Source organism: Rhamphochromis sp. 'chilingali' (genome assembly GCF_963969265.1).
Source record: "Rhamphochromis sp. 'chilingali' genome assembly, chromosome: 9".
In the NCBI taxonomy this organism is placed as follows: Eukaryota; Metazoa; Chordata; class Actinopteri; order Cichliformes; family Cichlidae; genus Rhamphochromis; species Rhamphochromis sp. 'chilingali'.
The window spans coordinates 9716960-9734407 of NC_137936.1; the positions used below are offsets into that span (position 1 = coordinate 9716960).

Below are 17448 nucleotides of genomic sequence, written 5' to 3' on the forward strand. Positions count from 1 at the left end.
GACTTTGCGCACTCTGTAACCAGGAGTTGACTGCATTCAGTAAACACTTTTTGGTGGGGTTAGATTACAGATTGCAACATAAAGAATAGTGTTCATGGACAGTCTAAGGTGCCTGGAAAGAAAGCGACTGGACCTTTTTACGTTTCTTAAAGACGGTTCACCCCTCATTCAAGAAACTTCTATTCCTCATAAATAGACTTTTTAAACTGCATCGGTTTGCCTCTTCACGTGATGCCCATTGGCAGAAAGTTTTGTGAAAATATATGAAAAATCAAGTATGAAATTCCTCATCCTTTATATTCCGATGTGTGATAACACATTACAAGGTCTCTGTCTCCCATGAGGAGTCTAGGAGGACCTTCAGGAGCCTATGGTTATCCACAGTAACTAAGAATAAAACTTGTCAAAGTGTGAATAAAGACTATGCAAACATAGCCCACCACAGAGACCAAGAGGCCAAACCCGAAACACGAAAACACCTTCTTGACCATCAAATCGCTCACATTCACATAGTGCCAGTGGCTTTTTTTTTTCTTGAAGGAGAACTACTACATCTATCATCCATCATCCACAATTTACAGTCATCTCCCAAAATAACTAGAACTGAGAGCGGTTTCCCAGAGTTAGGGAAACAACAGAATATAGCTCATGGAATCTGCCCCATTGTTCAAAGGCAGCGCCAAAGTGTAAATGGCACTTTTCCCAGCAGCGGTAAACACAGAGGACTGGACAATGCATTCACTGGAAATGGGGCAGCAAGCAAACCTTGTGTCATTGTGCAGCTTTGGGTTTCAAACAAACTCAAATGCTAGTGTGGTTGTTGATTTCATCAGAAAGATAAACCATATAGAAAGGAGAAAAGATTGTTTTCCCCGGGTGGTGGAGAGTTTAGACTAAGCGTTGTGTCATCAGATAATCTCATAACGACTGAAATGCTGTTTTATGCTTCTGTGCTATTGTGGCATTCCTGATGGAGCGATAGCACACCTTCAGAAACACGGTGCTAAGTGAAGGTTTTAGTGAAATCACTGGTCCATAAACTAGACAAAACTAAGATAACAACCCAGTGAGACAATTATGCTCCCATCTATCACGCTGTACTCTTAAAAGGTAACCGCCAACCTTTTTCAGCAACCAACTATTCTGAGCTGCTGCTGCTCTACTGTTCCTTGTGGACCGAAGCAGGCGGAGCGCTCGCACAGGGCCTGCCATTCATCTAGGAAACCATACCACTCCGGTCACAGCAACAAGTGCCAAGGTCCCCCCTTGCCGGTATATTTACAGAGCTGCTCTTTCCTATTTAGAGACATAAAACATCCTTTCTCCTCAGATACTGGCATAAAAATAAGTCCTCACTCTGCAGAAAGGAAGAAATTCAAAATCACTTGGCTGCACACACCCAAAACTATAAACCTAAGTCTGAAAATGCTGTGAGGTTGGATGAAATGTAAATAAAAATACAACGCAATGATTTGCAAATCTCATGGCCCATATTTTATTCACAACAGACCACAGAAAGCATTAGATATTGAAATCGACACCTTTAAAAAAAAGCATATGAAAAATGCAACACAACTCATTTCAGGATATAAGGACAAAGCCATGTTTAGGACTGTGTTATATCCCTGTCTTGAGAACTGAGGAGACCAGCTGCTGGACATTTGGGAGAGGAAAGATGTCGCATTATCTGATTGAGGCTTCTAGATGCTCAACTGTCCTGGGGTCTTCTTTTGTGTCTGACCTGCACAAACTCATATTTTTCATTTCATAATGTGACAAATGTTTTCAAGTGGTGACAGGTCTGGAGTGCAGGCAGGCCAGTGCAGCACCCAGACTTTTTTACTATGAAGCAGTTGTGTGGGAATAGGTGCAGTGTGCAGTTCAGCATCGCCTTGCTGAAATATGCAGTCTTGCCTGAAAAAGATGTTCATCTAGATGGGATGTTTTTGGCAGATCAGTAAATTGGCCTCGAATATTCTTTACTTCAGAGAAACTCTAAGATGGACATTTTATACCTAATAATGTTAACTGGCAACAGGTTAGTTACAAAATGTTGCTCCAGTTGTTTCCAGTTAGGTATTCAGCTTTTTCCTCCCATCCCATCCAATTCAGAATGAGCCATTTCTGTTCATTTAATTTTTTGGGGTTTATTGTGAATAAAATATGGGTTTATATCATCGCATTCTTTTTTTTATTTACACTTCACAAACACTCCCAAACTATTTCAGAATTGGGTTAGTATTAAACATTTTGCAACTGTGAGAAATCTCTGGTGATTTACTGATACAGAGCAAGCAGAGGCCTGTACCTCAATATAATGCATGGAGGGACCTGCCAAAAGACTTGTTTGATTATGTATAAACCATGTACAAAGTCTATTCAGCAATGCTGCTAGGCAACCTGCTTATCTAAATATTGTAAAACAACAGCAGCGACACGGGCTGACTGCTAAGAGCTTGGCTGGGTTTCCAGTAGCTGTAACTAACAGAGAACGTAACCATAAACCGGGCACGTTGAGTGCTGTACCACTTTCCCTGTACGAAGCAACTTAAACACGTGCAACTACAACAAAACTCAGATCAAACAAATAACCCAAAAACAAACAAACAAAAAAACAACATTATTATCATTTAACGCATCTGACTTTAAGCTTTATCACAAGTATACTGAGTGTCCATTGTTGAAAACTGAGCTGTGGCAAGGTGTACGTGGCTAACCATTGTGGAGGATGTGGGAGCAGACTCCACCCTGGTAACCAGAACAATAACAGGGAGAAGGGAGCGTGCACATGTTTTAGATGACAGAAAAAAATGTCCTGCACCTGTCACTAACACATTCTTTCAGCCTTTTGTTTAACACCTCTCGTTCCTGCCGTGTCACCACAAGTCAGAGGTCAGTAAAACACATGGCACAATTTCTCTGTGTGCACTGAATGTATGTATGTATGTATGTATGTATGTATGTATGTATATATATATATATATATATATATATATATATATATATATATATATATATATATATATATATATATATATATATATATATATATATATATATATATATATATATCTCAACAAGCAAATTGGCAGTTTGTTTGAGAGGAATAGGCTCCTGCAGCCCTCATTAAAGCTAATGCCAAGGTTTAGGATGCTCTTAACTCGTCTTATACTCCGACTTTAACTGTGATGTCTTTTGTACTGGGGACCCACAGGGCTCCACAGCACCCACCCAGTTCTCTCCTGCGTACTGTGTACAATACCACATCACTCTATAAACCCCAAGTTTATACTATGGCTACTCAGATGATCAAAAGGTTGTGACTTTTAAAATCCTGCTTAGGTTCCAGATCTTCTCTCTGCTCCCCTTTTCCTCCTAAACTTGGCAGCAGTTGTCAGTGTCACTTTCTTACTCGCCGTGTGCTGACATGGGGAAACAAGTTTGGAGGGGTATGTGGGAGTCACCTTTCACAGAGGGACACGTGAGACGCACTGGAGCCGACCTTATACGACTTGACCCGGGAACCAAGGCAGGCCAGGTGCCAATGAGGGGAAGAGAGGTAAAGAACCTTAAGACCAAACAGCCGGGCAGCTAAAGCCTGGCATAGAGAGGAGACGGCTGGTATGGGAAGATGAAGATAAACAGGGGGTTAGACTCCTGAACGCACCCTATTATTTGATTCACTTCCAAAAAGTCCTGCAAGGGTCAAACAAACTGGGATAGACAGAAGACCTCCCCAAAGAAGTATACAGACCCTTTATACGTGCCTAGGTAAAAGGAGAGTTGCTGATAGTTCCTGTTGCAAAAGTAAAAGTTAGCAAACTGAACAGCAACAGCTGACAACAACCCTAACTTTGCTTTCTTTCTACATTTTTGTAAACAAAAGCAGCACCATTCTGCTTAAAGTGACTTCTCAACCACTATATGTCGTCATCACTCAGCCCGGGTGAGTAAACCTAATTCCAAGAACCTCATTGTCTCGTATCACCTGAGAGCAGACTGCCATTTCTGAGTTACCGCAATGACTCAGGTACAACTGCACAAACCAGACGGTCCAGTTTGGTCTGTGTGCAGCATGATCACCCTGCACGAACTGAGCTGAACATGGGTCTTTTAAAACAGTGGTATTGGGGGAAAAAAGAGCAAAGCTGACAAACAAAAGATGTTGACTGCTTGTAAAACTGGAGGGCACAAACACACTCATCTGACTTAGGAGTCTGAAAAAAAATGTCTTTTTACCACAGCTGTATACAGCACACAGGCTCTTTGGGAACAGAAAATCAGTAGTACACAGTTGACAAGAAAGTCCCGCAATGACTCAGCTTCATATGCATTACAAAGCCTGTGAAATGCACCCTATTCTGAAGCCTGTAATAGTACAAAACAATGCTGAGTATTGTCGGATCAACAGGCAGACTTCATTCAATTCTTTGTTGCGTCCACACAGGGGATCACAGCCAACGAGTGCTGCGATGAGGCGGAGCTTGAGACATGTATAGGAGATGTGGGGGTGACCTCCTTCAACAGCTGCCCTAATCCATGACTAGAAACGGCTTCCCCTCTCTACTGGCGCTGGATTAGACTGGATCTCACAAGGTCACACAGCCAACCTTCAGCAAGGCCAGTTTTTCCCATGCTGCGTTCCAACTACCAATTTTACATGGCCCCCCAATTCATTCCATATAGATGCCAAAGCATTCACCCCCCTCCACACTGCAACAAACCGATTCTTCATGAGGAATGAGATAAAAAAAAAAAAGCCTACCTCACCACCAGCTCCAGGAGAACATTTTTGTGTTAGCTGTTAAATGTTACTTCAGATACCCTTGCTGAAATCCGCCTACAAGCTAAATGCAGAGAAGCGGCTCTCTGTGATTTCTCTATGGGGAGTGTTGTCTTGTCCCACCATCTTGCCTTCACCCACGAATGCTGCAGCTCAGCAGAAATGCCGGGAACTTCCGGCCCCCTTACTGCTCTGCTGAACACTCACTGTCTGTCCGAGGTGACACTCAGCCAAAGGGTCAATAAACTCCCTTTCAGAGAGAGTAAGGCCTGTCCAAACACAAGTCCCCGTCCTTCCTAAAAAAAACTTCAGCCCTTCCCTTAGTTCAGGGGTGGGCAACTCCAGGCCTCGAGGGCCGGTGTCCCTGCAGGTTTTAGATGTGTCCTTGAACCAACACAGCGGATTTAAATGGCTAAATTAGCTCCTGCAGTTCTCCAGAGGCCTGGTAACAAACTAATCATGTGATTCAGGTGTATTGACCCAAGGTGAGATCTAAAACCTGCAGGACACTGGCCCTCGGGGCCTGGAATTGCCCACCCCTGCCTTAGTTGGAGGGTGCTTCTGAGGTCACATAAGACTCTGGACGAGAGCGAACATGTGCAACAGAAGCTGCAGCATCAGGGTGTTTACCACATAGAAGATAGCCTTTCTATCAGCACACCAGCTGTCAGAGTGGGAACAATGGGGTTACTTGTCCAAACACACACACAAAAAAAGAATGACCCTATTACGAGGTAATTGTGCTTAATAACCACAAACATTCATCTCTAAACATTATCTTGTAAAATCATTCAGGGTTATCGATGAATACATATTGTGCATCGGCCCTTTTATATAAAATAAACTCAAGAATTCCACCTGTGCTATCTGGGTGCTGTCAAAACAGCAGTTTTTATTAGTATCTGACCTGCTTGCCTACAACCACCAGCAGCAGCAGTTTGTAACTTCATTTTGGTCTAAGCCCACACCATCCCCCGCGAATCCTCCCCCTGCTGACATGACAAACGAGGCCAGAGTCTAATCCCAGAGCGCAGCTACAGGGTAAGCAAGGGGGTCAGCGAGGAGCCACGCAGGAAAGGAACGTCCGGATTGTCCTCTAGAGGAAGTGAAGGTGCAGACGGTAGACTCTCTAGGATTAGAAATGCAGAGCAGGCCAGTGAAGATGTTAACGCCAGGCCCGCGCAGGCCTGAGGGGAGGAGTGGATTATGATTTAAGAGGCCATCGCTGGGGCTCAACGTGTAGGGAAGGATTAATATTTCACTAACAACAATAGATCTTCAGGTCGTGGCAGATTCTTTGTGTTCAATGTGTTAATTGCACTTTGTGGGTTTCATTTGCACCTTAGCTCACTGACGTTACATAAACTTGTTCACCTCTTTTAACTCTTGAATTTGTGTCATAGACCTAAAAAGTACAACAGGATATTAAGCCACGTAATGATTCTGAGCGACGATGAGCATCTGGTTCAAACCAGTGGATGCCTGCGATTTAAACCTGTCTGTAATCCCCACAGTTCGCAGTGTGAGTGGTTGCTCAGGTACAGATAAATTTGTTTGGACAAATCACCTTAACCTCATTACAAAGTCACTGTGGCAGGCCACAGAGAATCAAAGTCAGGTGAAAAGTGCGTGCTGAGTGTTAAGAGCACTGATCCTCAAGGGATCAGAGAAAGGAAAGGAGTGAAAGCTGGAAATGTGTACGTTGAAGCTAATGAAATCACAGCGATTATTAACAAACCATGACTCATAACATGTCAGTGCAGGACAGGCTTCACTTCCTGTCAACAGGCAAACAAACTTCCCTATTGTCTGTCTGGGATGGACGTCCGGTCTCTTCTTTGCAGAAAGCACAGTTTAGAGTCATCTTGTTGAAGGGGATGTGTTGCTTGTTCTCGATTGTCTGCCCACTGTTGTGAGCTTGCAGAGTAAACACCGAGACAACATCCTCATTTTCAACTCTGGTTCCTACATCTCACAGAAAAAACTCATGAACTATGGAAACTTTGACCAAACGACATCGCTGTCCTCTGTTATAGTATCTCATCTATCTCTTGCAATTTGCTGAGCAGATAGAGAAATTTACACCAACGCCACGCAAATGCAAACACGCAAATGCAAACAAAAGTCATCAGATGAGCACCAGCTGGGCAGGGAGATGGTGAAAACTGCTGCGCCCAGGAAGTCAGGTTGGCATGCCCTGCCAAAATAAACAGCTTTAGGCTATATAAATGACAGCTGACTCGAAAACTTGCTCGTCAGCTACTGTCTAATGGACTGCACTCAACAGCAGATACAGGACGAGGAATTGGACTTTTTACTGCATGTATCACAACACTAAGGAGTTCCCATATGAAAATCTGTAGCCAAAGCAGTAAGTGACTTTAAATAGACCGTGGGGACTAAAGCAAGCAACCGATGAAAGCTAAACAAAGTTTTAATGCACATCTGCAGTGAAAACAGATGGCGAAGAAATTAAGACACGTGGAGCTGAATCTGAGAGCCACAGCAGTAGTAGAAACAGGAGCAACAAATGGACTGTGGAACATTTGCCCTCTTTTTGGGTTACCGGGCTCCTAAAACCACAGCAAAGAGCTAAGCCCGTGAAGCCCATTTGGAGACTAGATAGAATTAAGAAGTAGCCTCCGTCTCCCACCACAGCCACCACACTGCAGCTTCTCCCTACAATTAAAAACTTTGGGCGGATGTGTCAAACCTTTGCCACCTAGCTTCCCATGATAGGCGTTAGCGAGCTACAGTGTAATGTTTTACTTTTAACTCACCGACGATAGATAATAATTAAAATCGAAAATAAAAAAAAGAATAAGAACATTTCGCGGTTTAAATAATCTGTTAAACTTAGAAGTCACCCCTAACAGACTTTGGTAGATATTTTTAAAAAAACGTTTTATTTTCAAAGGTTTTAAAATACCCACAGAGGCTTAAAATAATGTTACTATCCCGCGAGCTGCGGCTCCGGTTCAGCGTCGGCGGCTTCTAAACTTTCTCCACTTCATTTCGCGCCGCTGTGAAATTAAAGAAAGAGTCTGCTTACCTTGTCCCGGCCATGCTCTTCACATTTTAAACGAGGCTCCAGCGAAAGGAACTGTACAGTTGTTGTTGTTGTTTTTTATCTCTTCTTGCTTGTAAGGTTAGTTTTGTGAGCGCACTGAACTGTCCGAGCAGTGAGTAGTACGGGACGGCTCTCCGGTGGCAAATCCCGTACGCAGTCTCCGCCTCTGCACGTGAGTCATAGGTTGCGATGGGGGTCACCCAGTCTGCACCCCCACCCAGTCTGCTCCCCTCCCTCTTCCACGCCACACCACCCATCCTGAAGCCTTTCGACTGGCTTTCTGGAAAAAGCGGCACTTTTTTAAGATAGCCAAAACATTTAAAGGCTCAGCTGGCTCAACAAAGTAAAGTGATAAGATGTTAAAGGTTAGAAGGGGGTTTTTGTGTGCCAACTTACACAGGAACTTCAATTCACTTCATATATTAAGTTAAATAAAACTAAGGCTGCTATTTTTTAACAAATGCGGTCTATTTATTAGAAGGTTTGTTAAGCAAGCAACAGATTTGCATTGCATGACACAGCTGAAATACATTATTCGATTCATATGTGAAAATTCAAGAGTAGTTGTGTCTAATATATAATCTATATTCTCACTGGCTCACCCTTTGACCAGTCCCTCCCACTTTTTTTCTGACTGCTGTGAAGGCATGTCCAGGCAATGCCCTCAGCACAGTCAGCATCGTGCACAACAGAGAGCATGTGCAGAAGAACAGGCGATAGCCAGTACTACTAATTGTTGTTCATTAACTTTTGGCCAGAGAAGCTGTTGCATGCTCTTTTTTTTAAGTTACCTGGCTAATTTAGTGCAATACCTCCACCTAGACTCTGGTTTCTTTAGGGCAGGTCTGACTGAAGGGCTTTGCTTGCACAAAGTATCAAAGCGGATAATCCTGTGCTTTCTCTTAAAAAGCAGCGTATTAATGTTTTTGGAAATTGTTAGAATAGAATAGTCTTTTATTGCCATTGTTCATCTGGTTATTTAAACTGTGTCTTAAACTACATTTTAAGACAAAGAAAGAATATTGTCTACTTCCACAAATCTATAATAAAATCAAAATATACCGTGGCTATTTTAAAGGCACAGTGTGTAAAATCTTGCCTAGATGTCAGTAGATTGCAAACTGCAGACAACTGAATCCTCTGTGGTGGCTGCCATGAGACAAATAACTCACCCTGCCATTTCTTCAGCCAGGTGTCCACGTCTATACATTGTGGAAGAGCCTGCAAAACTTTGTGAAAGGAGTCTGATAGGAGTCAATGGGTCTGTGAAGCTCACTTATGCCCGATGACAGTGGTGAGTTGTTGAGGATATCCTGAACCTTTCTGTTGGTAAGACTGCTGTTTTCGTTGCTGCTCTAATCAAGTAATCAAGCTGTTTATCAGAGGAAAAGTGAGAATTTTAGGACAGTCAAGCATAAAAGTAGCAAAATGTTAGCTTATAAGCAGCTGTTGTTGTTTAGCTGGGTCTTCTCAGCTGTCCAGAGATGGAAGAGTGGCATGTGTAATCTGTTGAATATGCAATTGTGACAATATCAGGAATAAATAAGCATGTTTATGCTTGTGTTGGTGTGTTAGAGTCTTAACTGCAGTTCAGAAGACGAGGTTTGAGATGAGGAGGAAGAGGATGAAGTGGAAATGAGGGAAGAGAGAAAACAGAGAAAACAACAAGACATAACGAGAAAGATGATGAATACACAATGACATACAAATGTTCACATATATGGTTTGAAAGGGAAAGAAGTAACTTATAAGGTGAACGATGTAAGTTAGCCAGTGTACAGGCACAAACACCGGGTGTAAGATGGTGTAATGTCTTTTTTCGGCCACTGTATTCAAGAGGCTGGGAAACATGGCGGCCTCCACAAAGTGGAGCCTGCTCCTGTGTATTTTTAATGGCTTAATTCCAAGTTGTGTTTAAATCGCAGGCATCCACTGGTTTGAACCTGATGCTGATCATCACTCTGAACCATTACATGGTTTAATATCCTGTGATCTAACACATTATTACACACTAATCAACTTATATTCATGAGCACAATATATTATTTCCTATTAAATGACCTTAAAAAATTACCTAAGTTCACCTTTAAATTTTAGTTTGTTAGTTTGATTAAAGTTGTGCACAAGTGGGCGTGCGTTCATGTTTATTCAGACTGAGATGCCAGCGTGACTGGAAATAACAGAGTTAATTTGACTGTGCCAATCAGAATGCTATGACTATCAATTTAATGATCTCAAGCTGCTGGGATTCCACTGTTGAGATTACATTAAGTACAAACCCTCCTGATGCTACAGTGAAAGGGACATTATTGAGAGCAAATAGGTTACAGCTTCCACATGTCACTGCACTCACCACCATAGGTTGTCCAAAGAAACGGGCAGACAGAGACACCTACTGGACATGAAAACAGTAAATTACTTAACAATTTCAAAATAAAAGCCTGGTCATATTCATGGTCAAACAACACTTTATTCACATTGACTATCAGCACTCTATTAAAAGGAAGTATTGGCTAAAAAAAGAAAAGAAAAGAAGCTAACAAATGCAAGAAGTAAACTTCACATCAATGAGTATTACACTGTTTTGTTTTTCTTCCGGCGCAAAGCATACTGTCCATTAATGTACATGGCACAGCTCTTCACAGTGAACCCTTTAAGTGCTTTTCTGATGTAAATAAGGACAAACATACAAATCTCAATGACAATGACATTTCTCAAGCTACGTTTCTCCCTATAAGTTCATTTTATCAACTCGTATCATACAATGAGGTTGCCTCTCCAGTATTATAAAAAATATTGTAAACATTTATATTAATTGCACAACATACATTCAAATACATACTGTACTGTACAGCAAGATTTCAGACTTGTATTGTTATCTTGTAGCACCATGTATAGCAAACTGAACAAACTATTTGGATACTTCTACAGTGTGATACTGACAATACAAAGGAGTAAAATGGCATTCACAAATGACACATTCTGTTACAGGTCACGTAGTCTGGAGGATTGTATCATTGTGAGATGGTGTTGTTAATTTAGACCTCTTCAAGGGCATAAAGAGACTTTTGTTGAATTCTGTGTATGCATTTAAATCATTGCAGGCAAACTCAGGTCATCTCAGATCGCACAGCTGTGAGGAGGATGACCTGTAGTAACAAAGGACATTCATCGGTGTTAAGAATAACTATAATACAAAAGAGTATGGCGACATGTTTGATGCAGTTGGTTGTTTGTTAAGTCCACTTTACTTCCATGTGCAGACACGTTGGTGCAGAGAAAGAATACAACATATGTCTTAATGTTACTCCAAGTGTGAAATAGTTAGCTAATCCACATGTGCCGCAGAGACATCACAAGGCCATGACGTCATTGTGTAGCAGCAGAAGTGACGTGTTACTCATCATATTTCCACACAGTCTCACATGACATGAAAGAAAGCTGATTAAAGCTGAGACATTGTATATTATCTACAAGCATTAGTGGTATACTGAAAGGCTTGCAGACACCAAACTGTTCCACTTGATTTACAGAATCTTGTTGTTGTTGTTAACAATCCTGACAGCTGGGGGTGGCAAAGTTTGCAAATGGATATGAAATATGTTCCAAAATACATAATTGCTGAGTCTTTAGACTTATTGTAGGCCTTAGTATTTCCTACACCCCGGTAGGAGGCTATGAGGAGCAGCTCCCCCGAAAATGAAACCCAGCTTAGAGTGGTATCCCAGCATATGGTCTATCAAAGTCGAGGTCTTCGGGTTTTCTGCACTCTCCATTCTCCTTCCTTCTCTGGAGGAGGCCAATGCGGTTGGTTGTGGGCTGCAGGCGGTTAACCAACCCACCCTTCCCAAATCTGCCCTCTGTGCAAGAGAAACAATTACTGTAAGTTAAATGCACTGCTTGAGGCATTCACTGGAAACCATGGCTCCAGCTGTGGTCTGTTCCTACCAACACTGCGAGGAAAAGCAGGAAATGACAATAACAGAACAGAAAACGCAACACAATGTGACAATGACATATCTGCATTGCTGTAATGAATTTGAGCCGAGAGAGTGAATGAAAATGGTGCAGCAATGCAATGCAGGGAAATGTAAATACAATTAGTAGAGGAGTACAGAAATACAGTAAATAGGGCACCATGCTGTTAAGTCATCTGACCATGCTAAAAAATCTGGATGGAGATGCTGGCTGAGTACAAAGGAGCAGATGGGTTATGACAAACTCACAGCGATTTGGAGGAGGGCTTCTTCACTTTTGGCCTCTTTCGGCGATGAACTGGCCTGAAGCATGCACAGCACGTATACACGCGCGGGACCAATGCACGTGCATGAAGACAAAACCCACAGGTATACACACACACACACACACGCACAGACATAGATGCACGCAAGTACACACATGAACACAACCCCGCACACACACACACACACACACACACACACACACACACACACACACACACACACACACACACACACACACACACACACACACACACAATTAGGGTTGATTACAAAAAGGCAGAAGCTGAAAAGCAGCCTTGCATTTTAGCCCTCTTTGGATTTGACTTCTGCATGCTACAATGCTTCAATCACAACAGTGAGGAACCATGGCAGTTCAGAGCTTCCGTTTCAGAGAAACGTGTCTGTATTTTGTTTCCTCAGCTCCCTAGATGACTGGCAATGAGCAGAAACATAACCAAAGACTCAGCAGTAACCTCTCTGAATTCATATTATAACTTGAATTCCATCTGTGATGGTTGTGAAAGCAATCAGCTGCAAGCTGTTTAGAGGAAGAAATACCTGTATTCACTGAAGTAGTTTCGCTCCTTTCCTCCTGAAAAGAAGCAGGGGTAGCATTAATCTTAGTTTCAAATGACTGTTGGCGCTACAATATATGATATTTACCACAGAGATCTTTTACTGACCCTTCTCTGGGCTGCACTGCTTATGTCCTTTGCAGCCCCGTAATTCCATAAGTTGTTGATGCATCAAATTCAGAGCGTTGCGGTCAAGGGTGTTGACAGCATTTATCAGCTGCAGGAATGATAAGGACAAAATGTCAGCAAGGACTTTGGAAATTTTGGGAACTATCCCATGTGCACCATGAATCATGTAGTGGGATTATTTTAAACGTATTATTGGTAACTGCCATTCTGTGTGTCTGTTGAAATAAATACCTGGTACGGGTCAGTGTTGAGGTCAAAATACTCCAGGAAGCCCGTAGCAAATTCACAGAACAGGAAATTGTGTGTGTCATTGATGGTCCTGAGGCACCAGTATGTGTTGTTGTTGGCACTGGTGCATGCACAGAATGGACCCACTGAGGATCAGAGGAAGGGGGAGTTTATAAGGAAGGGAGGGGTGAGAGTGGAAAACAAGAGTTTGAAAAACGTGATTCAAAATATTGTTGTCATCATTTCTGCTCAGGAAAATAGTGCCAGAAACAAAGAGGTATGTTCCACCATGATACTCTTTGAACAACTTGCTAAATCCATAGACTATCCCTCACTTGTCCAGAAGGGAGCAGTCTGCCAATGATGGTTGTCATGTGTGAAGCAGGTCAGGCCGGGCATGCTGCACGTGTCGTTGTTCTGAAGCCTCTTGAGGAATTTCCGTAGTTTCTTTCTGCGTTTCTGCTCCTTCTGCAACCACTGAGTCTTCTGCTTTGATGGCATTCTAATAAATACAAAACATACGTCACAACTAGCCTGAGTGAGGAATTCAAAATTACTACACAGTAAACGAGTGTTATACATTTTACCTGAGTGAGAGCATTCGTCCTGCATTAAGTTGGAAAGTCTCCTTATTCGTAGTGAGATAACTGAAAAGACAAAGTCAGCTGTCAGATGTGCTGAATCTCTGTGTTGGTGCTTATCTGTCACCCTTAAATTCTCTCACCTGGGACTGTCGCACTGACATTCCTCTGGTCGCACGTTTTTTAAATGACCTTTGACCTCACGCAAGTTCTTGATTTTTGTCTGCAAGGTTTCGATCTAAAAAGGAAAGTTGCCCCAAATCTAATTAGACACCACAGGCTATAAATAACCTACAATATGTATTAAATATAACAATTAAAAAAGGAACAGTACCTCGTGCTCTATGTGCAATTTGTGGTCTTTCCATGCTTGAAGGGACTTATAGAGGCCTCCATCACATTTAACTGTGTCATTCATAAGAATGGAGCATCTGAAGGGCATAGAAACAATATATATATACATATATATATGTATGTATATGTATATGTATATGTATATGTATATATACATACACATATATATATATATATTCTAACAGTTGATTTCTGTCTTTTACCTCAGGAACATTACACATTCATGTGGAAAAATGTACACACACACACACGCACCTATATGTGACTTTAATAGCAGCAGGTGTAGCAAGTTTGTTGCTGGTGGTGGGTTTGACAGTCACTTCCATGCCACTGAACTCTTCATTGTCTTCCTCATTCACTCCTCTCCTCCTGTCTCTGGCCCAGCTGCTGTTCCTGGACCCCAGTGGCCAGTAGCCTTTTTCTAGGTCTACAGCATACAGGTCACCGCCCAGCTCAAATGATATAGAGCGGGCCCAACGCTTCCTACTTGTACCCTTACTGGACTTTATCTCTGCAGAAGACGAGACAGATTAATGTAAGACGTGTTTTTGATTCTTTATGTCAGGATAGATGACATAACAGCAACTAAACAGACTGATATAAATCAAAATTCCATGCAAGTTGTATCATATTCTGGGAATCCTTTACAAGCTTCTGCTATTTAATTGGTAATTTGTCTGTTCTATTCTGCCACTTGATGGCAGCACTGACATATCCTTCTGGTCTCATGAATACTTCAACAGCTGGTTATTTTCGCTTGAGATAAATGGCCCCATTTGGAAAGCTTCATAGGCTACTGCAAGGACGATTCAAAGTAAAGAAAAGTTTCTTTCTAAACAAAAGCATCTATTTATAGCAATGACAACAATGTAAGCGACAACAGGAACTGACTCTTTTTGGTGAGAAGCCTCTTCCTCTTCATGATGGATGGTTTGAAGCCGGAATTGCTGCAGTCACAGCTGTCAGAGCTGGATGTGAGAGACAGCTGTGAGGCACCGCTGGCCATCAGAGCCTGCATACGTGGGGCAAAGAGACTAGCCATGCCCTTGCACTTATACAGCCTCAGCTTGCCAGTCGGGTCCTCCACACACTGCCACTTCTGAAAGAAGGCACAGGGAAATATGGATTAACACAGGTCTTTGAGATTTTATAGAGTATAACATAATTTTGACCCAGTCTTTATAGCATGACGATAAAAATCACAGACATCTAAATGAGCACAAGGCATATTCAAGCTGAGCAGTAATAGTAATAATATTAATCTTCTGGGATGAGCCTTTTATGAGTCTTATTCAAACTGGAAAGCTCTTTATACACACGTGCACATGCTCTTCATTTTGGAGGATTAAGAAAAAGACTTTTATGTTCGATGAAACATACAATGACTGCAGATAACTCGGCAGATTGCAACCAGAATGTTAATTATCTCTTAATTTTGTTCTATTCAGACTTCATTAACCTCTCTGTTCGAGATCTTACAAGTCAAGTACCTGTCCTGGCTGCTGGCAGGAGGTCTGGTACTCTTCTTTTTGGCACAGGTCCTTCACCCTCTGATATTTTGGCAGGAAGTTCTCTTCCTGGGCCATTTCCTTTCCATCGGCTCTCTTGTGCGGAGGCTTCCTGAAAGCACAGATAAACAAAAAAACAGAAAATGATTTTTTCTTCAGCCAACCAGACAAGAAGTCTCATGTTGCTACAGGACAATTCCTGGTTTGGGAACAGTTTTCACAAAAGATAATACATTACAAGAAAACATACCCTCTCTCCACGAGGAAAGAATCTCTCCATGTTTTACCCTTCCTGCTCAACTGGAACCTGTAAAATGAGACGTTTTCAGAAATCCTGTTAAACCACTTTGTGATATTTGCACAGGATAAACATGTACTCTATTTTAAATGTCATCCTTGCATGGCACTGAGAAGAAAGTGGTGTTCCATTTTTATGTTTGGATTGCAGATTTCATTATGCCCATGAAATAAACAGAGTTCAACTCTCAACCTTTTTGACACATTCCTGGTATTTTAAATGCTATTCAAAAATACGAAGAACACGAAGATAGTGAGTTTATAAAGTAAAGTAGGTACTCACCTATTGACTGGTCGGTCTGTGTCTAGCAGCTTGAGGATAGACTTGCCGTCCATTTCTGCAGGGATATCAACACCAGCCATGTCCAGCAGAGTTGGTGCCAGGTCAATGTTCAATACTATGTGAGGATTACTGCAGGACAACAAGAACATTTTTTTCTATAGAACTAGATAGAAGAAAATAGTCACAATGGTATTTACCTTTATCCCTATACTGAATGCAAGAGAAAAACAACGAGTCTCTTACACAGCACCTTGCTCCACATTAGGTCCTCGAATGTAGAAGGGTACACGGATATCAAACTCATAAGGCATTGATTTGCCCTTCACAAGACCAAACTGGCCAATATGGTAGCCGTGGTCTGAGGTGTAAATGAGGTACGTGTTGTCCAGTTCACCTGTCTCCACCAACATGTTGTACACCTACGGAGGATATAGTTCATTGAACACTCACACAGTGTGAAAAGTTTTACTTCTGTTTGATAGCTCAAGTCTCTTGTGCCAGATTGTGGGAAAGGAGGATTGAACAATTTACCAAGTGTGTCAGTGAATACATTATACAGTCCCAGTCAGAACAAGCACAGATCTCCCAGGATTTAAGGCTGTCAGATGAGATGTGTGTGTGTGTCTGTGTTTAAGCATATGTCTGTCTGCTTGTCTGAATACCTTCTCCACACTGTCATCCACCGACAGCAGAGTCTGCATCCTCCTGCGCTGAAGCATGTTAGTGAACTGCATGTGGACAGGCTTCATAGGTCCAGTGTAGCGTAGGATCCAGTGCTTGTCTGGGTTAGGGGCATAGTTGTAGCTGGGGGTTCTAAAATGAAAGATAACAACAAAAAAGCTTGAAGCTTGAAATTATGTGGTGTAATAAGCATTTCACTTATACCGATTCTACTTACATTTTAAAGGAGACAGAGTTCTTTTTGTACTAGTCACCGTACATTTGCACAGAGATGTTTCCATATTCTTTAGCTGTAAATTGAATCATAGAACCAAAACGCATGCATTCACAGCAACATTTTCTTCCTGTGCTGGCTAATGTCTCCAATCCTTTTCCCCCAAAGTAGCCAGAAAACTGTTCATGGAATGCTAAAGTGGAGGTTACATAAACCATGTAAAATGCAATCAATAGGTCTGCACACAGTGAGCCCAGTTTGATCAATATTTAACTCCAAGCCATACAGAACTGTATTTGGGAATAAAAACTGCTAAATAGCTAATGAGATCCTAAAAGAAAATACCTTTAATGTTTAAAGTGGATCGATTTGGCTTTTAAGAAATGCTAATGTCCCAAAGCTTATTCTGCAGCGAGAAATCTAATGTACTGTGAAGATGTGTCTGTAATGTGCCAAGGTGAGAAGAAGGTTTACCACTAGAGGAGTGCAGGACTTTTACTG

The 17448-nt window shown here is 41.9% G+C and overlaps 2 protein-coding genes across 14 annotated transcripts in view; both read right to left on the bottom strand.

The window, feature by feature from the left end:
* Positions 1–8024, bottom strand: part of arhgap46a (Rho GTPase activating protein 46a) — a 30315-nt gene extending 22291 nt beyond the window's left edge. For 2 of the 3 annotated variants that reach the window (XM_080890550.1, XM_080890549.1), the window contains exon 1: positions 7836–8024. In XM_080890550.1, coding sequence (XP_080746676.1) covers positions 7836–7849 — 14 coding nt within the window. In that variant the 5' untranslated portion in view covers positions 7850–8024. Of the gene's footprint in view, positions 1–4765; positions 4994–7835 lie in introns of those variants that run through there. The other variant, XM_080890551.1, reaches the window with a different exon arrangement.
* A 2253-nt stretch (positions 8025–10277) lies between these two features.
* The window catches only part of sulf2a (sulfatase 2a), a 46991-nt gene continuing 39820 nt past the window's right edge, over positions 10278–17448 (bottom strand). For 10 of the 11 annotated variants that reach the window (XM_080892194.1, XM_080892195.1, XM_080892196.1 and 7 more), the window contains 16 exons: positions 16715–16865; positions 16296–16471; positions 16053–16181; positions 15723–15779; positions 15455–15584; positions 14856–15063; positions 14220–14475; positions 13945–14041; positions 13754–13848; positions 13617–13676; positions 13365–13531; positions 13033–13175; positions 12781–12889; positions 12656–12689; positions 12080–12133; positions 10278–11713 (listed from right to left, as the gene is read on the bottom strand). In XM_080892194.1, the coding sequence (XP_080748320.1) occupies positions 11683–11713; positions 12080–12133; positions 12656–12689; positions 12781–12889; positions 13033–13175; positions 13365–13531; positions 13617–13676; positions 13754–13848; positions 13945–14041; positions 14220–14475; positions 14856–15063; positions 15455–15584; positions 15723–15779; positions 16053–16181; positions 16296–16471; positions 16715–16865 (1897 nt within the window). In that variant the 3' untranslated portion in view covers positions 10278–11682. The remainder of the gene's footprint in view (positions 11714–12079; positions 12134–12655; positions 12690–12780; positions 12890–13032; positions 13176–13364; positions 13532–13616; positions 13677–13753; positions 13849–13944; positions 14042–14219; positions 14476–14855; positions 15064–15454; positions 15585–15722; positions 15780–16052; positions 16182–16295; positions 16472–16714; positions 16866–17448) is intronic. The other variant, XM_080892191.1, reaches the window with a different exon arrangement.